The sequence below is a fragment of the Heterodontus francisci genome, chromosome 16 (assembly GCF_036365525.1).
Source record: "Heterodontus francisci isolate sHetFra1 chromosome 16, sHetFra1.hap1, whole genome shotgun sequence".
Taxonomy (NCBI): domain Eukaryota; kingdom Metazoa; phylum Chordata; class Chondrichthyes; order Heterodontiformes; family Heterodontidae; genus Heterodontus; species Heterodontus francisci.
In genome coordinates this window covers 100364235-100386344 of record NC_090386.1, presented here as the reverse complement: position 1 = coordinate 100386344, position 22110 = coordinate 100364235, and the positions used below count along the sequence as shown (strand labels likewise).

Here is a 22110-nt window from a genome sequence, read left to right as displayed (position 1 = left end):
CCGATGGATTTACACTCTGCTGTTAACCTGAAGACACTGTGAGCAGATTCACAGCAAAAGTCAAAATGATTCAACAGAAAACTGCAAGATGCAGCTAACGTTCATCGCCTGCGTCATCGTCCTTCAAACAAATATTGCTCACTGCCTCAATATCCACAATATTAGTCCACAGCAGGGAAGACAAAAAGGTGTTTTGTTCCGAGTGTTTTCTCGGTAGAACAGGGTTTTCTTGTTCAAGCTCTCTCAGCACGTGGCCCATATGTTCACACAACTCATCCTGTTCAAACAAGCCTGCTTGGCTGGCTCGCTACCTTTCCCACTCTGAGACACAGGTAGTCGTTAACTGGGTGGGACTGTCTGCTTGTCAAAACAGCAGCTTACAAATGTTTCCACATATATGTAATATTGGCTCATTAATGAAAGATTTAGATGCTGTACATATGATGGTTCTTGTTCCATTTTTACTTCTGCCGTGGGTCTGGGATGTGGGAGCTTTGATCTGAGCAGGACTGTATCGCGTCACCTCTGAACCATGAGGGACTGCGGCGCTGGATATGTTGCATGAGCCAGTTTTTCAGGCGGGAGCAGACGTGGCGGGTGTTGGTGGATTGTTCCACTGTGAAGCAGGCGGCAATTGAGCTGATGTGTTTTGCCTGACATCTGCAGCTATCACAGGAGTTGCTGAATGGCTTTAGGAGCAGGAAGACTGGACTCACCAGTTCAGCCAAGCTTACTGCAATGCCTTATTTTTATTATGCATTATTATTCCTAAATGGGTGGAATAGTGTCTGTGATGCAGTAGATTCAGCACGGCTCAGTGGGTAACACTCTGCTCTGACTCAGAAGGTTGTGGGTTCAAACCTCACTCCAGAGACTCGAGCACATAATCATGCTCGACTGTCCCAGTGCAGCACTCCCTGAGGTGGGAGTTGCTGTCTTTTGGATGAGGAAACAAATGAGGCCCCATCCGCCCTCTGAGGCAGGCTTCAAAGGTCCCATGGCTACTATTCAAAGAAAAGCAGGAGAGTCTCCCCAGTGTCCTGGCCAATTTTTATCCCTCAACCAACGTCACTGAAACAGCAATGAGATAGTGACCAGATAATCTATTTGTGGGATCTTGCCGTGCAATAATTGCTTCCTACATTGCAACAGTGATCACACCTCAAAAGTGTGCATGGGATGTGGGAGGCGATTAAATGGGTGGGTATAGTGTACATTTCCTCAGGGAGGAGTACATTTGGTGGGTTAAATGGCCTTTGTTAATGAAGAGGTGCCTATGATCTTTCACACAGGGGTTGCTGAGTGAGGGCAAGGAGAAGGGAGCAGGTGGGTGACACCAGGTGCCTCTTGTGCAGCTCGATCCAGATCAATAAGGGGCAGAGGGGCCACAAAATAAATTTCACGCTCAAAGTAACTGTAACCTCTTCTGGCAATATCTTTATCTGGAGGAACCTGTTGGCATCTTGTGTGTGGGATTGTGCAAGGCTATATGTACTCACTCAAACACACTAATGTGGATGTATTTTCCCCGAGTTTATGTTCTACCATCCAATTTCATGAGCTGTTCAGGCAGCCAGAAAAAATTGTCTGGAGAAAGGAGCCGTGTGTGGAGTTATTTCTCATGCATCTGAGAGACTTGCTTTGTACCTGTGGTATTTGGAACTCTAAGCAAATCTACTGGTGACATTTTTTCCCGTACTGGTGTGAACACTTTAACACTTCCCCCCCCCCCCCCTTTCTCTTCATACAGAGAGCCTGCTCTAATTTGTTGATCAAGTTTACTCCTCTATGAGTAATGGAGACCAGTCCTGGGAGGTAGAACCATTCTCTATTCTGGAAACTCTGACACTGTCCCATCAAACACTCCCAGGACAGGTACAGCACGGGGTTAGATACCGGGATCTTTTCCGAGTCTGGAACATGGTCGCCTCCAGTCAGGGCGCTCCCCCGCCAGCGGAGGAGAGCGCCTCGGCTGTCCGGGCGGCCGTCTCCGGGGACGGTCCGGCGGGCGGAGGAGTAGCCGAAACCCCCGGGACGCCCCTCACTGCGGGTGGCGAGGGGGCTCGGGAGTGCGGAGCGATCCCGGCCGAGCTGACCCCCGCTCGGCCGGAACTGCTCATCGGACCCAGGCCCCGAAACCCTCCTCGGGAGCCGGTCCCGCACAACCCGAGCCACCTCTCGGAAATGCCCTCCGTGCCATTCCAATTGGTGCGGAGGGGTTTCCTGTACGGGCTGCTCCTGCACACTCTCCACTTCCTCGCCCTCGTCAGCCGGCCGGACACGCCCTGGCGGTCCGCGTTGCCATCTGGCGGCGAGGGGAAACCCCGATGGAGGTCTCTCTACGCGGGAGTCTTCCCCCTTTACATCGGGGACCTGGGGTGGCGGGTGCTGCACAGAGCAGTCCCGTGCAATAGGCTTTTAAGTAGGTTCACGGACTCCCAGGCCAGCTGTACTTTCTGCGGCCTGGACGAGTCCGTGTTCCACATTTATATGGAGTGTGCGAGGTTGCAGCCCCTATTTGAGTATCTGAAGGGGCTGCTCCTCAAATTCTGGCTGCACTTCAGTCCCATGCTCCTGATCTTTGGGCACCCAGTGCGGAGGGGCTCGGGCCGGGAGGAGGATCTCCTCGTCGGTCTGCTCCTGGGCTTGGCCAAGGTGGCAATTGACAGGTCCAGGTTGCGGGCCGTCGGGGGGTCCGTCCTCCCCGATTGCCTGCCCCTCTTCCGCGGTTACGTTAGCGCCCGGGTGTCCCTGGAAAAGGAGCATGCGGTGTCCGCCGATACGCTTGAGGCCTTCTGCGACTGGTGGGCACCGCAGGGACTGGAGTGCATTGTCGACGCCGAGAATGGCATTTTAATTTGAGTTTTTTTGTTTATTTATCTGGTTTTAATAAAGTTATTTAAAAAAAAAAACGGGGTTAGATACAGAGTAAAGCTCCCTCTACACTGTCCCCATCAAACACTCCCAGGACAGTTCCAGTACAGGGTTAGATGCAGAGTAAAGCTCCCTCTACACTGTCCCCATCAAACACTCCCAGGACAGGTACAGTACGGGGGTTAGATACAGAGTAAAGCTCCCTCTACACTGTCCCCATCAAACACTCCCAGGACAGGTACAGTACGGGGTTAGATGCAGAGTAAAGCTCCCTCTACACTGTCCCCATCAAACACTCCCAGGACAGGTACAACACGGGGTTAGATACAGAGTAAAGCTCCCTCTACACTGTCCCCATCAAACACTCCCAGGACAGGTACAACACGGGGTTAGATACAGAGTAAAGCTCCCTCTACACTGTCCCCATCAAACACTCCCAGGACAGGTACAGTACAGGGGTTAGATGCAGAGTAAAGCTCCCTCTATGCTGCTCAATGCTTTTGTACGGAGGTAACAAATTCTCTTGTGAAACTGAGCAACTTGTGATGTCACACTTGTGTGGGGCAGCTCGGGTGTAGATTGTGCTATTGCTGGTGACTGGAGCTTATAGACTGTGACAGGTGGAGGAAGGAGTTTGCTTTTAAAATGGTGATAGATCTCCCTTGATTGCTAATTGTAGTGGATTTCTAAATGCATTCTGTTGCAAATGGTAATGAGTTTTCTCGAAATAACATACAGGAAATCCTCCCACTGTTTCATCTAACTAATGCATTTTCCCCTGTGACACTGAGATTAAAAGAATGCCCGGGAATAAACGTTATCTATTTCAAAAAAACACATGGATTTGAGCCAAGACTGGCTGCTGTATGGAAATGATGATTGTTATGTAGACATAAAATGCAAACTCTACTCCATTGATGATTTGCAACTTTTTGAAATTCATGTCTGCTTTGCTGCAGTTAAAGAAAAATCAACTCACAGTTATCATAATTCTCAAAAGGAGTGATTTTCCCTGTTGCCACGGGTTCCCAAATGATCCGCCTTCAGTTAGTTCCGTTGTGAAGATAAATTGGAGATGTTAGGACTGTTTTCCTTGGAGAAGAGAAGATTAAGAGGTGATTTGATAGAGGTTTTCAAAATCATGGGTCTGGACAGAGTGGATCGAGAGAAACTGCTCCCACTCGTGAAAGGATCGAGAATGAGAGGGCACAGATTTAAAGTATTCAAAAGGGAATTAGACTGTTATATGAAAAGGGAGAATGTGCAGGGTTATGGGGAGAAGATGGGGAATGGAACTGAGGGAATTGCTCATTTGGAGAGCCAGTGCAGACACGATGGGCTGAATGGCCTCCTGCGCTGTAACAACTCTGTGAACCTGTGGTTTGTTTGAGGTTCTGATTTCTCCCTGGGCTGGATTGGAACCCAACTAGTAGTAACTGTGACCCTGAGCCCTGGAGATGTGAGCATGGCCATCAGAACTCTAACCCTGGTCTGAGTTTCCTCATCAGCTACATGTTCGTCAGCTAACTTCAGAGGCTTTAAAGACCTGCACAGAACAGCCTGTGCCGGTATTGGACTGTGTCAATCAGTGCTTGTGCAGTTTGATGTTCAGTGCTGAGCACAAAGCTTATTTGTGACCACCTGCTCAATCCAGGCTCGGTGTGAGGGAGGAATCAGCAGATCAGCCATGAGACTGACTCATCTTCCTGGGCCTGTGTCTCCCCGTCGACAATGCTTCCCCACTCTGGGTCTTGTTCCATATATTTTGGCCCTTCAGAGGACCTGATAAATAAGTGGAAACAAAGCCCAAGAAACAAATGAAGACCCCTTATTCACCAGCTTCAGAAGGGGCACACCGAGGTGAGTTGGTGATTCCGAACCATTGCTGTTGTCCCAGAGCACTAATGGGTGTGAACATCCTTTCCACCTACTATCCACTGTTAGCTCCTGTCACAATGCAGGACCCGCTCCCTCCCATCCCACAGCCTTATTGACCCTCTTAGCTGTAAGCCACTGGTTTTTGTAACCTCCAGGCAGATGGTCTACAGCCTGTTGGTCATGTGCCAGCTCAGACTTGTCTTCTTTCCAGACTGTTGGCACCAGCCCTGTTGAATGCTGATAGGTGATGAACTGCAGCCCACATTAGTGTCAGGTTTAACACAGGGATACCATTGTGCAATACACAGGGTGTCCAGAGACCCCTTTCACATTGGGAGTTGTATGGTGTGGATGTGACGTGGAGCCTCTGATCTGGTTCAATGGATTGAAGTGGTTCAGTTTGTATTTTGAGAGCAGTGAGTGCTCTTGTTCCCCTCCCCACCACCTGCCCCCCAGGGCTCACTGGCAATATCTATTGCAGAATTACTGCATTACAGCTGCACAGCACCAGGTAGGATATTGGGGAACTTGATCTTGGGTCAGTATTCCTTAAAGTTTAAGCTTTTAATTTTTGCTGTGAAAAGTAAGCATGATTTTTCCTGAGCCCACGGACCAGGAGAACTAGGATCAAAATGTGGTCTGTTGGAGGTTTCAGCTGGGCTTTGTGTGTCTGTGATCCTCAGGTTCTCCCATCAAATCACTTCAGGGTCAGTTTTGACTGTTCCCATTCTTCCAAATGGCAACAGTTCTTCCCCCTTATTAAAACTCTGGCCACGTACTGACTTGTTGAAATTTCTCAATCCAAAATTTTTTGTTTGCAAGCATGAAATGTCTGGTTTGGGGGCGTTTAAACTCAGCTATGTTAACCTCAACCTGGTACCTTGATATGCTGCTGGGCAAAATTTAATTTGGATGTAGCTTGAAGTCAGTGTAATGACTGGTTTCCACCCCTTCCGCCCGGCCACAGATCGATTGATGATGGAAGATTGGAGCACGGAAGCCCATCTGTACGAAGACACTAACATACCATTCAGGACAAATCAGCTGTATGGGGAAATCCAGTGAATCACTGATGCCAGTTGCATCCAGCATTGTGTTTATCTTTGGTTGCAGATTTACATTAATTTTTCAGGGAGTGGCTGTGATAGTATAAATCAACCTTTGAGCAGTGATCAATGTTTTGTTGCCATGGTAAAGTATATTCTTTGTGCCTACGGCAGCAGAGCACTTAATATCGACTTGACTGTGCATTCCGAGTTTAGCCTTTCTGTAAGATTGCTCCTCGTTACACTTGGGTGGGGGAGGAGAGGAGAGAAAATATTAGTTGATAATTAATTCTTTGTACTTTTGTCAGTGGAAATCTCCACATTCCTCATGAAAATAAAACTAAGCTTCAAGACGAAGATGTAAAATTAAAACGAGCAGCGTAAACCTTCTTGGAGCTATTTCAACATCAATGTATTTAGTGCTTTTAATGTAAGAGCATTATCGAAGACTAACACCAAGCTACATGAGGGGATATTTCAACAGGTGACAAAAAGCTTGTTCACAGACATACGGATTATGGAGAGAGAGGTGGAGAGGTTTAGGGAAGGAATTAGGGCCTTGCCAGCAAAGGGCATGGCTACCAATGGTGAAGTAAGTGGGCCAGAATTGGAGGAGGGCAGAGATCTTGGAGGCTTGTAAGAGTGAAGGAGGTTAGAGATTGGGAGGGGTGAGACCCTGGGGGGATTTGAACACCAGGATGAAAATTTTTTAATTGAAAGGTTGCCGAACTGGTCTTCCCAATATTTAGTTGGAGAAAATTTATCCAAATCCAATACCGGATGTTGGACAAGCAGTCTGATAATTTAACAACAGTGGAGGAGGTGAGAGAGGTGGTGGTGAGGTAGAGCCAAGTGTTGTCAGCGTACATGTGAAAACTAATGCTGTGCTTTTGGATGATGTCACCAAGGGGCAGCATGTAGATGGGAAATAGGAGGGACCGAGGATCGATCCTTGGACACCAGAGGTAATGGTGCAGGAACAGGAAGAGAAGCCATTGCAGGTGATTCTCTGTCTATGATTAGATAGATAGGAATGGAACCAGGTGAGAGCAGTCACACCCAGCTGGACAACAGTGGAGAGGTGTTGGAGGAGGATGGTGTGGTCAACAGTGTAAAAGCTGCAGACAGGTCGAGAGGGTGAGAGGGGAAAGTTCACCTTTGTCACAGTCACATGGGATGTCGTTTGTGACTTTGATGAGAGCTGTTTCAGTACTGTGACAGGAACGGAAACCTGACTGGAGAGATTCAAACATGGAGCTCCTGGAAAGATGGGTTTCAGCAGAACCTTACTGTAATCCCGGGGGAAACTCCATTTACAGGCGTAACCTCGGGGGATACCCCGTTTACTGGTGTTAATGTAGTTTCCACTGAAGTATCAGTGGTGGAGTGGGAGAAATCTGCAGAATCACCCCCTAAATTCATTGCTGGGATTGAGACAACACTGGCTGATGATGGAAATGTCAGCACGGGAGCTGGTGAATGAACCTTTGTCCCAATTCAGACTCCAGATTCTTATTTCGAAATGTTTCTGTGGCCTGTTAGTATAAGAAATGAAACGAGTAGGAGACCTGTTTATAAAATGAGTTTGAAAAGACAATTTCTTAAAAGGCTGGAAGGGAGAGTTTTATTTCTACATCGTCTTTCATCATCTTCGGACATCCCAAAGCTCTTTACAACCAATGATGTACTTCTGAGTAGTCGCTATTGTAACCTAGAACACGTGGCAGCCAATTTATTTCTGAGGGAGCGCCGCGCTGTTGGAGGGTCGGTACCGAGGGAGGGTCAGTACCAAGGGAGCGCCGTGCTGTCGGAGGGTCGGTACCGAGGGAGGGTCAGTACCGAGGGAGCGCCGTGCTGTCGGAGGGTCGGTACTGAGGGAGGGTCAGTACCGAGGGAGCGCCGTGCTGTCGGAGGGTCGGTACCGAGGGAGCGCCGTGCTGTCGGAAGGTCGGTACCGAGGGAGCGCCGTGCTGTCGGAGGGTCAGTACCGAGGCAGGGCCGTGCTGTCGGAGGGTCGGTACCGAGGCAGGGCCGTGCTGTCGGAGGGTCGGTACCGAGGCAGGGCCATGCTGTCGGAGGGTCTGTACCGAGGCAGGGCCGTGCTGTCGGAGGGTCGGTACCGAGGCAGGGCCGTGCTGTCGGAGGGTCGGTACCGAGGGAGCGCCGTGCTGTCGGAGGGTCGGTACTGAGGGAGGGTCGGTACTGAGGCAGTGCCGTGCTGTCGGAGGGTCGGTACCGAGGGAGCGCCGTGCTGTCGGAGGGTCGGTACCGAGGGAGTGCTGTGCTGTCGGAGGTGCTGACAGACCAGGGCCCCGTCTGCTCCCTCAGGTGGAAGTAAACAATCCCATGGCCACTGTTTCAAAGAAGAAAAGGGGATTTTTCCCTGGTGTTCTGGGGGCAATATTTATCCCTCAACCAACATCACAAGGACAGATTATTTGGTCATCTCTCTGAGACACTCATTGTCTTGGCTGCATATTACTGAGTCACGTGTCTGAGGTATTAGAGTGAGCTTGCGTCTGGTGTAACATTACTCTACAATAATCAGTGTCTTGGTGAGAGGGGGGGAGAATCCTGGAAAAATATTCAGCTTTAGTTTTCCTTAGAAACTGATGCAATTGTTAAATAATCAAACCACACATCAGTAAATATTTAAATCTAAACTGTACTGAGTCAGGGTTTGATTCATTGACTGCTCATTGCTGCTATGCTCCAGTCACATCCACTTTACACAGCTGTGGAACAGACGTTCTCTGCAGGAGCTCTGATATTGGCAACTCTGAGGTGAATCAGACTGACCAGTGCCTGTAACTGGGGAATTTAATCAATGGTTCCCTAGCAAACAGACTTTGAGTTACTGATCATTTCGATCTCGCTCGGTGTCACTGGCCATCATGTCCCCTCACAATGGTGAAGCTATCTGCATCCGTCTCTTGAATCTTCACACTCACACTGATCACCCTCACCCTCATACGCTCCCTGTCCCTCACCCTCATACGCTCCCTGTCCCTCACCCTCATACACTCCCTGTCCCTCACCCTCATACACTCCCTGTCCCTCACCCTCATACACTCCCTGTCCCTCACCCTCAACTCAACTCCACTTGTTAAACTAAATGGCTCTATTCTCACTTTATTGTCCCATCTCCTTTTCTATCTCTCTCATTTATACAATCTGCAGGATTTCAAAGCCCAGTTTCGCCTCCCCTAATGCCAGCTACTGGATCTGAATTCACTCCTTGTCCTGCTCTGTCTCTGCCCTTCTCAATTTAAACCAGTGCTCCCTTGGGAATTAAAACTCCCTGCACAGAATGGAACTCCTTACCTAGGCAGCGTAATGGGGGAGAAAAATACGGGGCTCCTTTAAGAATAAATCCAGATTGCAGTGTAATCTGAGTTGTCTGTGTTGGGATTTAGCAACATTGAATGTCGCAATTCTGTCTGGTTCCAGACCAGCAATCATTGCACAGCAGACTGGGTGAACGTCAGTGTTACTGAGTGTCCCAACTGGGCAGACGCTGATGGGATCTGCTGCAGCAGCTTTACACTGCTGGTGTTCTGGTCGCTGGAGAGTGTCCTTGGTGCCACTATCTTGTGTTGGCAATAAACTGGAGCTGGCTGTGTAAACAAGCTCTCAGAATGAAGTCCCCGTTTCTATGTCTGTGAGAAGGTACCATGTTCCTCACCTCTGCACAAATTGAAGCAGTGACATTGTGAAGTCAAGGTGCTCAGATTGAATGCTGCACTCAATAGACGTGGACCCTCCAATGGGAACTTTCCACTGCACTAGCCGGCTTGTATAATCAGTAATGTGTTTTCCTGGGGTCGGACAACTATGGGTTGTTTCTTGGGAAAATAATCCGCTGTTTCCGATGGGACCGCTCTGTCATAACACCCTGTGGGTGGTCTTGTGGAATGGGCTTGTTTGAGGTGATGGGTCATTTTAGAAGTGGAGAGCAGATGAGATCCTTCCCTCAGAAAGAACTTGAGTACCTTTCATCACTTCAGGACATCCCTAAGCATCTTACAGCCAATCAAGTACTTCTTTGTAGTGTTGTCGCTGTTGCAAGTCACCTTGGGCACAAGAAGATCCCGAAAATCGCTTGGAGGTGATGGTTAAATAACCTGTTTCAGTGATGTTGCTTGAGTGATGAATATTGGCCAGGACACTGGGGGGACCCCTCCACCACTGCTCTTCACCAAAATATTAACCGTGGAATCCTTTACATTTACTTGAGGGCAGGTGAGGGTCTTTGTTTTACATTTCAAACGAAAAACGGCACCTCTGATGGTGTAACACTCCCTCATAGAAAATAGGAGCAGGGGTAGACCATTTGGCCCTTCGAGCCTGCTCCGCCATTCATTATGATCATGGCTGATCATCCAACTCAGTAACCTGTTCCCGCTTTCGCCCCATATCCTTTGATCCCTTTCACCCCAAGAGCTATATCTAACTCCTTCTTGAAAACATACAATGTTTTAGCCTCAACTGCTTTCTGTGGTAGCGAATTCCACAGGCTCACCACTCTCTGGGTGAAGAAATTTCTCCACATCTCAGTCCTGAAAGGTTTACCCCGTATCCTTAGACTATGACCCCTGGTTCTGGACTTCCCCACCATCGGGAACATCCTTCCTGCATCTACCCTGTCAAGTCCTGTTAGAATTTTATAGGTTTCTATGAGATCCCCCCTCACTCTTCTGAACTCCAGCGAATATAATCCTAACCAACTCAATCTCTCCTCATACGTCAGTCCCGCCATCCCAGGAATCAGTCTGGTAAACCTTCGCTGCACTCCCTTGATAGCAAGAACATCCTTCCTCAGATAAGGAGACCAAAACTGCACTCAATATTCCAGGTGTGGCCTCACCAAGGTCCTGTATAATTGCAGCAAGACATCCCTGCTCCCGTACTCGAATCCTCTCGCTATGAAGGCCAACATACCATTTGCCTTTTTTACCGCCTGTTGCACCTGCATGCTTACCTTCAGCGACTGGTGTGCGAGAACACCCAGGTCTCGCTGCATATTCCCCTCTCTCAGTTTATTGCCGTTCAGATAATCTGCCTTCCTGTTTTTGCTACCAAAGTGGATAACCTCACATTTATCCACATTATACTGCATCTGCCATGCATTTGCCCACTCACTCAACTTGTCCAAATCACCCTGAAGCCTCTCTGCATCCTCCTCACAACTCACCCTCCCATCCAGTTTTGTGTCATCTGCAAATCTGGAAATATTACATTTAGTTCCCTCATCTAAATCATTAATATATATTGTGAATAGCTGGGGTCCTAGCACCGATCCCTGCGGTACCCCACTCGTCACTGCCTGCCATTCGGAAAAAGACTCATTTATTCCTACTCTTTGTTTCCTGTCTGCCAACCAATTTTCTATCCATCGCAATACACTACCCCCAATCCCATGTGCTTTAATACTGCCCTGGAGTATCAGCCTGGGACTTGAACTCACAATGTTGTGACTCAGAGGCTAGTATGTTACCCAGCATTACAGCTGACACTTCGAATTCACAAAGGATCCATTGCAGTGTTAACGGAGTTAGAAACGAGAGGGATTAACTAACAGAATGTACCAGCCCCTGGGGCAGAGAGTGAACTGCAACAATAGAGCTGGGATGACAGACGTGTTTCCAAGTCACTCTGCCATTGCTCACTCATGTTCCATCGCTCACTTTCAATTCCAGAAGACAAGTGAAGCCGGTTTCAGCCAGTCATCTTGCACATTGGCACTTGCTCGGATGTTAAAGGACTGTCTCCCTGCTGATTTTTATGCCATCTTGATGCTTCAGAAGCTGTAGTAAATAACCGACAGACATTGCACCCCAGGGGCAAGTAAAAGATGTCAAATCTCTGCAGGTTTCAGAGCTTCCAGCAGTCTGTGCCTTCGGCTGTCAAGAGCCTAATCTCTGGAATTCTCCCTAAACTTCTCCCTCCTCCCCTGAGAAGCACCTTAAAAGTCACCTCTTTGAAGACGTTTTTAGTCACCTGTCCTAATAATTTTTTGGTTAGGCATCGATTGTTGTCTGATTTACGCTCCTATGAAGCAGCACATTAATGTACATTAAAGGCGTGATTGTAAATGCAAGTTGTTTATTTGACATGAGTGAACGTCAAATTACAAATAAATCCAATTTAAAAGACCATGTGACACAGCATTACTTACATCTTGGATGTTAAATTTGGTTAATGATGATGAAAATTCACTCTGCAGTACTCTCTGAGCTATGGAATCCTGGCCGATTTAAAACCTCAGTTTGAAAGAGGAATCTAACTGTATGGAGTTATTTAAACTCAAACTTCAACCTCAGAATGTTTTTAGACCAGAATCATTCAGAAATAGAAACCAGAAGTGAAGTTTAAAGGAAACCAGCTCTCCCTGTAATCTGGACATTTTTGAGTAAATGCTGACAGAAAATAGGGTTTGCAGTATGACCGTGAACAACTTGAGTTTTTTTTTGAGTGTTTGTCTGTTTATTTGGTGGGGGGTTTAATTTCTGTCTCCCTAATTCCCCCCCAGCTCCCTCGCACTGCAGCTAACAGCACTGGATAGTGGACTGGTCAGGAATAGCTGGGGACTGTACCGGGGAGATGGTGAAATAGTTGGATATTGGGGATGATGAGATTAGACGGGGGTGGGGGGGGGTGGGTGGGGGAGGGCTCCTTCGTGCAAACTGCCGATGGTTTGTGTGAGCAGTCTGAACGTTCCTTGGAGAGGACCAAGGGGGTCTTGGAGGGTCTCCCTCTCCCTCAGAAACTGTCAGCAACACTGATTACCCATTAAATTAGAGTTTTGCTTGCTTTTGAAATGTGGGGATTTAGCGTTTTCAGACTTAAACTGTGGAAAAATACGGAGCCAAACAATTCTAGCTCCTGTATTTCCAATTGTGGATGTGTTTGGAGAGTATTTTGAGCTGTGTAACACTGGGGTGAAATGCTGCTGGTTACAGTCTGGCATTGGGGAAGGTTCGGGGAGTGGTTTGAAGTCAAACTATCACATATTATATCAGAGGGTGGTGAGTCTTTGGAATTGTCTTCCTCAAAAGGTGGTGGAAGCAGAGTCTTTGAATATTTTTAAGGCAGAGGTAGATAGATTCTTGATAAGCAAGGGGGTGAAAGGTTATTGGGGGTAGGTGGGAATGTGGAGTAATCAGATCAGCCATGAACTTACTGAATGGCGGAGCAGGCTAGAGGGGCCGAGTGGCCTACTCCTGCTCCTAATTCATATGTTCATAGATTCGTATATCAGGTTGGCTGTGGGTGTGTCTCCCTCCTGGTTCCAAAACATTTAGTGTGATTGAGAGAGGCCCCCATGACAGCACCAGTGGAGTTTCAAACAGATACCAGAGTAGATTCTGGGAACATAGGAACAGGAGTGGGTCATTCAGACCATCAAGTCTGCCTTTCCGTTCAGTTAAATCATGGCTCCATATGTAACTGCCTAACACAGTCCCCAATCCTGTTCCCAGTCCCCAATCCTGTTCCCAGTCCCCAATCCTGTTCCCAGTCCCCAATCCTGTTCCCAGTCCCCAATCCTGTTCCCAGTCCCCAATCCTGTTCCCAGTCCCAGCCCTGTTGCAGTGGGGAATTCAAGGAGTTTCATTCCATTCCTCCGCTCCCCTCCTCGCTCACCCTCCGCTCCCCTCCTCGCTCACCCTCCGTTCCCCTCCTCGCTCACCCTCCGTTCCCCTCCTCGCTCATCCTCCGCTCCCCTCCTCGCTCACCCTCCGCTCCCCTCCTCGCTCACCCTCCGCTCCCCTCCTCGCTCACCCTCCGCTCCCCTCCTCGCTCACCCTCCGCTCCCCTCCTCGCTCACCCTCCGCTCCCCTCCTCGCACACCCTCCGCTCCCCTCCTCGCTCACCCTCCGCTCCCCTCCTCGCTCACCCTCCGCTCCCCTCCTCGCTCACCCTCCGCTCCCCTCCTCGCTCACCCTCCGCTCCCCTCCTCGCTCACCCTCCGCTCCCCTCCTCGCTCACCCTCCGCTCCCCTCCTCGCTCACCCTCCGCTCCGCTCCACTCCTCGCTCACCCTCCGCTCCCCTCCTCGCTCACCCTCCGCTCCCCTCCTCGCTCACCCTCCGCTCCCCTCCTCGCTCACCTTCCGCTCCCCTCATCGCTCACCCTCCACTCCCCTCATCGCTCATTCTCCACTCCCCTCCTCGCTCATTCTCCGCTCCACTCCTCGCTCACCCTCCGCTCCACTCCTCGCTCACCCTCCGCTCCACTCCTCGCTCACCCTCCGCTCCCCTCCTCGCTCACCCTCCGCTCCCCTCCTCGCTCACCCTCCGCTCCCCTCCTCGCTCACCCTCCGCTCCCCCTCCTCGCTCACCCTCCGCTCCCCCTCCTCGCTCACCCTCCGCTCCCCCTCCTCGCTCACCCTCCGCTCCCCCTCCTCGCTCACCCTCCGCTCCCCCTCCTCGCTCCCCCTCCGCTCCCCCTCCTCGCTCCCCCTCCTCGCTCCCCCTCCTCGCTCCCCCTCCTCGCTCCCCCTCCTCGCTCCCCCTCCTCGCTCACTATCCGCTCCCCCTCCTCGCTCCCCCTCCGCGCTCACCCTCCGCTCCCCTGTTTACAGATTAATTTAGCATCCTTCATCCACCTGGATCTTCCTGTTTTGTAAATTGCACTCCCAAGCTCACTGAGACTGTCTGCCCTTTCCTCACTCCCACAGACAGTGAATAATCTGTGGATAAAATGTGCTCAGTGTCTGTGCCAAGGTATAACTCGATCCAGGTGCAGAGACTCTTTGCAGAATGGGCTGTTGGGCTGTGAGATAGAATCCATTCCCACTTCCGCACAGAAGCCTATTCCCTGCTGGGGAGAGGAAGTGTTTAAGACACTCCGAGCTCCTGCAAACTTCACATCGTTCTGAAGTCCTCCCCGAAATTGCTCAAAGAGGGTCAATGTGCAGAAATGAAGTATCAAGAGGTTGTGTTTCTTTATCAACCTGTTCAAGAGGTCCATCAGTCACATGGCAGAGGGTAAGACTACAGACTCCAAACAGGCTCCGAGCTCCCAGTCTCACCCACCATAGGCAGCAGTTGCTGCTTAAAGGGGAATTGACGTTTATATTAACTGTTTGTATTTGTGACTGGGTCTGGTTTTTCTTGTCCTCGTTCCCCTGCGGAGGTGAGCAAGAGCCTCATGCATGGGCTGTGTTGGCTCAGCTGCCATGGCAGTGAGTATCAGAGCGACTGTGTAACAGAGGCAGGTTTGCTGCACCTCAGCCCTGTGCAGTAGCCCATGTTGGAAAGTGCAGATGTGAGCTCAAGCTTTGGATTTGACTCAGCTGTGATGCTGTCCATGGTGGAAGTGCCTACTGTCGCTTACCATCCAGGCTCACTCATCAGGAATGGACCCTTGGGGAAGGTGCTGGAAGCTGTACCGTAGGAAGAGTGGAAATAATCCTGGGGGTGGGCAGAGAATGATATCACACTCAGTATCAAAGTGACAAACTAAACAATGCATGCTGCTGTTTCTAAAGGATGATGCAGCACAGAAGGAGGCCATTCGGCCCATTGAGCCTGTGATGGCTCTGAAAGAGCTATCCCATTAGTCCCACTCCCTTGCTGTTTTCTTATAGCATCAATTCCCTTTGAAAGTTATAGAGTCATTGAGTCGTACAGCATAGAAACAGGCCCTTCGGCCCACCGCGTCCATGCTGACCATAATGCCTATCTATACTAATCCCACCTGCCTGCATTAATTCCATATCCCTCTATGCCTTGCTCATTCAAGTACCTGTCCAGATGCCTCTTAAATGTTGCTACTGTTCCTGCCTCCACCACCTCCTCTGGCAGCTCATTCCAGATACCCACTGTGAGAAAAATTTACCCCTTTGATCCCCTTTAAACCTCCTCCCTCGCACCTTAAATCTATGCCCTCTAGTTTGAGTCACCCCTACCATGGGAAACAGACTCTGGCTATCTACCCTATCTATGCCTCTCACAATTTTATATACCTCTATCATGTCCCCTCTCAGCCTCCTTCGCTCCAGTGAAAACAGACCCAGCCTGTCCAATCTCTCTTTATAACTCAAGCCCTCCAAACCAGGCAACATCCTTGTGAATCTTTTCTGCACCCTCTCTAGCTTAATCACATCTTTCCTGTAGTGCGGCGACCAGAACTGCACACAGTACTCCAAATGCGGCCTAACCAACGTCATGTACAACTGTAAAATGACGTCCCAACTCTTGTACTCAATGCCTCGGCCGATGAAGGCAAGCATGCCATACGCCTTCTTCACCACCCTGTCTACCTGTGTTGCCACTTTCAGGGAACTATGTACTTGCACCCCAAGGTCTCTGCTCAACAATACTCCCCAGGGCCCTGCCATTCACTGTATATGTCCTGCTCTGGTTTAACTTCCCAAAATGCATCACTTCGCACTTGTCTGCGTTAAATTCCATTTGCCAATCCCTTGCCCACTTTCCCAGTTGATCTATATCCTGTTGTAACCTTAGACAACCTTCTTCACTGTCCACTATACCACCAATTTTGGTGTCATCTGCAAACTTACTAATCATGCCCCTTACATTCACATCCAAGTCATTAATATATATGACAAACAACAGAGGTCCCAGCACCGATCTCTATGGCACACCACTGGTCACCGGCCTCCAATCTGAAAAATAACCCTCCACTACCACCCTCTGCCTACTATCACCAAGCCAATTTTGTATCCAATTTGCTAGTTCACCCTGGATCCCATGTGTTTGAACCTTCTGGACCAGCCTACCATGCGGGACCTTGTCAAAGGCCTTGCTAAAGTCCATGTCGACAAGTTATTATTGAGTCTGCTTCCACCGTCCTTTCAGGCAGGGTGTTCCAGATCACAACAACTCACTTCATAAAGAGATTTCTCCTCATCTTCCCCTCTAGTTCTTTTACCAATTCCCTCTGCCCTCCAGTGACCAACCCACCTGCCACACCTTCTGATTAGTTCATATTTTGAATACCTGTATCCAATCTCCTCTTAACCTTCTCTGCTCTAAGCAGAAAAATAATTTACCTTCTGAAATATACAGGACGTTACAGGAGTGTAAAAGACATTTTGTTCTGAGAAACAAAGGGAAGGAAATTCAAATGTGGAAATGTGCATTAAAACAGAGACCACTTGGAATCCTCGGCTGGATGTTTAGTGTCTGAAGGAGAGGGGTTGGTGTATCACATGGGATCTTTGTAAGACGGGATTCTATGGGGTGTCACAAAGACTTTGTTTTTATTTTAATGATTTTCCCCAACAGTAAAATTCCTTTTTGTGAAGCTGCTGTAGCACCAGATTAATCACCTGGGCTTGGTTTAAATGCTCTGTATTAACCAGGAGAGTTGTATTTGGGAAGGGGGTGCGTGGTGAGAGAGGTCAGATTTACTTTCTTCCACCATCTTACAGCCAAAGCAAAACAAAAATGAAGCAATTTTTGAAGTGTAGTCACTGTTGTAATGTAGGTGATAAAGGAACCAATTTGCACACAGCAAGATACCACAGACAGCAGTCAGATAAATTACCAGATCATCTAATTTTGGTAATGTTTGAGGAATAAATATTGGCCCCAGTCACCAGGGAGACCTCCCCGGTCATCTTCAAAAAGGACCTTTTGCATCTACCTGAGAGAGCAGAGGGGCGGGGGGGGGGGGGGGGGGGGGGGGTGGAGGAAGGGGGGTGTGTAGGGGGAGGAGGGGGGGGGTGTAGGGGGAGGGGGGGTATCGAGCAGTGTGATGGCTGACGTTTGGTGGGCTGAGGCCCCTATGGATGGATTTGAAAAGATGTCTCACTGAATTTGGAAAAACAAAGCAAATAAATGGAGATATTGGCTGGAGTTTTTGAGAAATCTCTGGCTTGTCGATGGAAGCAAAGAACATGTTTGATTTCCTAGGAGCACCTTGAGTGTGTTGAGGTTTGTTGCACATTCCCAGATATGTGCTGATCTCTTTATAACTCAAAACGCTCTCAAATCATTCTTGATAAAAAGAAATGATGTCCAACTTTTGTAAATTTATTTGAGTCAGAAGGTTAAAAGCTTATTGAACTGGCCCCTTGTGAGACTGATTGTAAGCAGTGTACCCGTGGCCTGACTGCAGGTTGTCATTTGTTCTGTTACTGACATTTACCTTAATCTTCAGCTTATTGGCTCCTGTGATCAACTGTCCACCTGAACAAGATCACCTGCTTCAGTTGCAATTACTTTTCAGGGGGACGGTCAGAGTGAGGGGCAGTGAGCAAGGAATGAGTGAGGGAATATGCTGAGGTCAAGTGGGGTGAGGCCCTGAGAAACTAAAAAAAAAACTCACTAAGGCTGAGAAAAGGTCAAACACGTTTGGAAACATAGGCTGTTGTTTCACCTCAAGCAACAGTTTCCAATCCAGCCCAGGACAGGTACAGTACGAGGCTGGATACAGATAAAGCTCCCTCTACAATGTCCCCATCAAACACTCCCCAGGACAGGTACAGTACGGGGTTAGATACAGAGTCAAGCTCCCTCTACACTGTCCCATCAAACACTCCCAGGACAGGTACAGTACGGGGTTAGATACAGAGTCAAGCTCCCTCTACATCAGTGAATTACTGAAATAACTAATTAATGTAATTGATTATGTGATTAGATATATTTTTCTTTCAGGCGCTACGAAGGAGATTGGTTCAGCTCTGACCAGGATGTGTATGAGGCATCGCAGCATCGAGTCGAGGCTCAAGCAGCTGACTGTGTATGTCTGTTGTGGAAGTTGTTTTTGTTTTCAAAAGCAAACCTATGTCGCTTGTTTGTTTTGTTCTCTCACTCGGTGTCACTCTCTATCCCATTCTCTCTCTCTTTCTCGGTGTCACTCTCTATCCCATTCTCTCTCTCTTTCTCGGTGTCACTCTCTATCCCATTCTCTCTCTCTTTCTCGGTGTCACTCTCTATCCCATTCTCCCACTCTCTCTCGGTGTCACTCTCTATCCCATTCTCTCTCTCTTTCTCGGTGTCACTCTCTATCCCATTCTCTCTCTCTTTCTCGGTGTCTATCCCATTCTCCCACTCTCTCTCGGTGTCACTCTCTATCCCTTTCTCTCGTTCTCGGTGTCACTCTCTATCCCATTTTCTCTCTCTTTCTCGGTGTCACTCTCTATCCCATTCTCTCTCTCTTTCTCGGTGTCACTCTCTATCCCATTCTCTCTCTCCTTCTCGGTGTCACTCTCTATCCCATTCTCCCACTCTCTCTCGGTGTCACTCTCTATCCCATTCTCTGTCTCTTTCTCGGTGTTACTCTCTATCCCATTCTCTCTCTCTTTCTCGGTGTCACTCTCTATCCCATTCTCTCTCTCCTTCTCGGTGTCACACTCTCTCCCATTCTCTCACTCTTTCTCGGTGTCACTCTCTGCCATTCTCTCACTCTCTCTCGGTGTCACTCTCTATCCCATTCTCTCTCTCCTTCTCGGTGTCACTCTCTATCCCATTCTCTCACTCTCTCTCGGTGTCACTCTCTTTCCCATTCTCCCACTCTCTCTCGGTGTCACTCTCTTTCCCATTCTCTCTCTGTCTCTCTCGGTGTCACTCTCTATCCCATTCCCTCACTCTCTCTCGGTGTCACTCTCTATCCCATTCTCCCACTCTTTCTCGGTGTCACTCTCTATCCCATTCTCCCACTCTCTCTCGGTGTCACTCTCTATCCCATTCTCCCACTCTTTCTCGGTGTCACTCTATCCCGTTCTCTCACTCTTTCTCGGTGTCACTCTCTATCCCATTCTCCCACTCTTCCTCGGTGTCACTCTCTATCCCATTCTCTCTCTCTCTCTCTCTCGGTGTCACTCTCTATCCCATTCTTTCACTCTTTCTCGGTGTCACTCTCTATCCCATTCTCTCACTCTCTTTCGGTGTCACTCTCTATCCCATTCTCCTACGCTCTCTCGGTGTCACTCTCTATCCCATTCTCTCACTCTCTCTCTGTGTCACTCTCTATCCCATTCTCTCACTCTCTCTCGGTGTCACTCTCTATCCCATTCTCTCACTCCCTCTTGGTGTCACTCTCTATCCCATTCTCTCTCTCCTTCTCGGTGTCACTCTCTATCCCATTCTCCCACTCTCTCTCGGTGTCACTCTCTATCCCATTCTCCCACTCTTTCTCGGTGTCACTCTATCCCATTCTCTCACTCTTTCTCGGTGTCACTCTCTATCCCATTCTCCCACTCTTCCTCGGTGTCACTCTCTATCCCATTCTCTCTCTGTCTCTCTCTCGGTGTCACTCTCTATCCCATTCTTTCACTCTTTCTCGGTGTCACTCTCTATCCCATTCTCTCACTCTCTTTCGGTGTCACTCTCTATCCCATTCTCCTACGCTCTCTCGGTGTCACTCTCTATCCCATTCTCTCACTCTCTCTCGGTGTCACTCTCTATCCCATTCTCTCACTCTCTCTCGGTGTCACTCTCTATCCCATTCTCTCACTCCCTCTTGGTGTCACTCTCTATCCCATTCTCTCTCTCCTTCTCGGTGTCACTCTCTATCCCATTCTCTCTCTCCTTCTCGGCGTCACTCTCTATCCCATTCTTTCACTCTCTCTCGGTGTCACTCTCTTATCCCATTCTCTCACTCTCTTTCGGTGTCACTCTCTATCCCATTCTCCTACGCTCTCTCGGTGTCACTCTCTATCCCATTCTCTCACTCTCTCTCTGTGTCACTCTCTATCCCATTCTCTCACTCTCTCTCGGTGTCACTCTCTATCCCATTCTCTCACTCTCTCTCGGTGTCACTCTCTATCCCATTCTCTCACTCCCTCTCGGTGTCACTCTCTATCCCATTCTCTCTCTCCTTCTCGGTGTCACTCTCTATCCCATTCTCTCTCTCCTTCTCGGTGTCACTCTCTATCCCATTCTCTCTCTCTTTCTCGGTGTCACTCTCTATTCCATTCTCCCACTCTCTCTTGGTGTCACTCTCTTTCCCATTCTCTCTCTGTCTCTCTCTGTGTCACTCTCTATCCCATTCTCTCACTCTCTCTCGGTGTCACTCTCTATCCCATTCTCCCACTCTCTCTCGGTGTCACTCTCTTTCCCATTCTCTCTCTGTCTCTCTCGGTGTCACTCTCTATCCCATTCTCTCACTCACTCTCGGTGTCACTCTCTATCCCATTCTCTCTCTGTCTCTCTCTCGGTGTCACTCTCTATCCCATTCTCTCACTCTTTCTCGGTGTCACTCTCTATCCCATTCTCCCACTCTTTCTCGGTGTCACTCTCTATCCCATTCTCTCTCTGTCTCTCTCTCGGTGTCACTCTCTGTCCCATTCTCTCACTCTTTCTCGGTGTCACTCTCTATCCCATTCTCCCACTCTCTCTCGGTGTCACTCTCTATCCCATTCTCCCACTCTTTCTCGGTGTCACTCTATCCCATTCACTCTCTTTCTCGGTGTCACTCTCTATCCCATTTTCCCACTCTCTTTCTCGGTGTCACTCTCTATCCCATTTTCCCACTCTCTCTCGGTGTCACTCTCTATCCCATTTTCTCACTCTCTCTCGGCGTCACTCTCTATCCCATTCTCTGTCTCTCTCTCTGTGTCACTCTCTATCCCATTCTCTCACTCTTTCTTGGTGTAACTCTCTATCCCATTCTCCCACTCTCTCTCGGTGTCGCTCTCTATCCCCTTCTCTCACTCTCGGTGTCACTCTCTATCCCATTCTCTCACTCTCTCTCGGTGTCACTCTCTATCCCATTCTCCCACGCTCTCTTGGTGTCACTCTCTATCCCATTCTCTCACTCTCTTTCGGTGTCACTCTCTATCCCATTCTCCCACGCTCTCTCGGTGTCACTCTCTATCCCATTCTCTCTCTGTCTCTCTCGGTGTCACTCTTTATCCCAGTCTTCCACGCTCTCTCGGTGTCACTCTCTATCCCATTCTCTGTCTCTCCCTCTGTGTCACTCTCTATCCCATTCTCTCACTCTTTCTCGGTGTAACTCTCTATCCCATTCTCCCACTCTCTCTCGGTGTCACTCTCTATCCCCTTCTCTCACTCTCTCTCGGTGTCACTCTCTATCCCATTCTCCCACTCTCTCTCGGTGTCACTCTCTATCCCCTTCTCTCACTCTCGGTGTCACTCTCTATCCCATTCTCTCACGCTCTCTCGGTGTCACTCTCTATCCCATTCTCTCTCTGTCTCTCTCGGTGTCACTCTTTATCCCAGTCTTCCACGCTCTCTCGGTGTCACTCTCTATCCCATTCTCCCACGCTCTCTTGGTGTCACTCTCTATCCCATTCTCTCACTCTCTCTCGGTGTCACTCTCTATCCCATTCTCTCACTCTTTCTTGGTTTCACTCTCTATCCCATTCTCCCACTCCA

At 49.1% G+C, this 22110-nt stretch overlaps 2 protein-coding genes across 2 annotated transcripts in view; one reads left to right on the top strand and one right to left on the bottom strand.

Annotated features, from left to right (window-relative positions):
• LOC137378417 (uncharacterized) overlaps positions 1–22110 on the bottom strand; it is a 576275-nt gene that overhangs the window by 322025 nt on the left and 232140 nt on the right. The window lies entirely within an intron of this gene.
• The window catches only part of mtss1 (MTSS I-BAR domain containing 1), a 171527-nt gene that overhangs the window by 67374 nt on the left and 82043 nt on the right, over positions 1–22110 (top strand). Inside the window, exon 6 of the mRNA XM_068048606.1 lies at positions 18427–18511. Within this exon, the coding sequence (XP_067904707.1) occupies positions 18427–18511 (85 nt within the window). The remainder of the gene's footprint in view (positions 1–18426; positions 18512–22110) is intronic.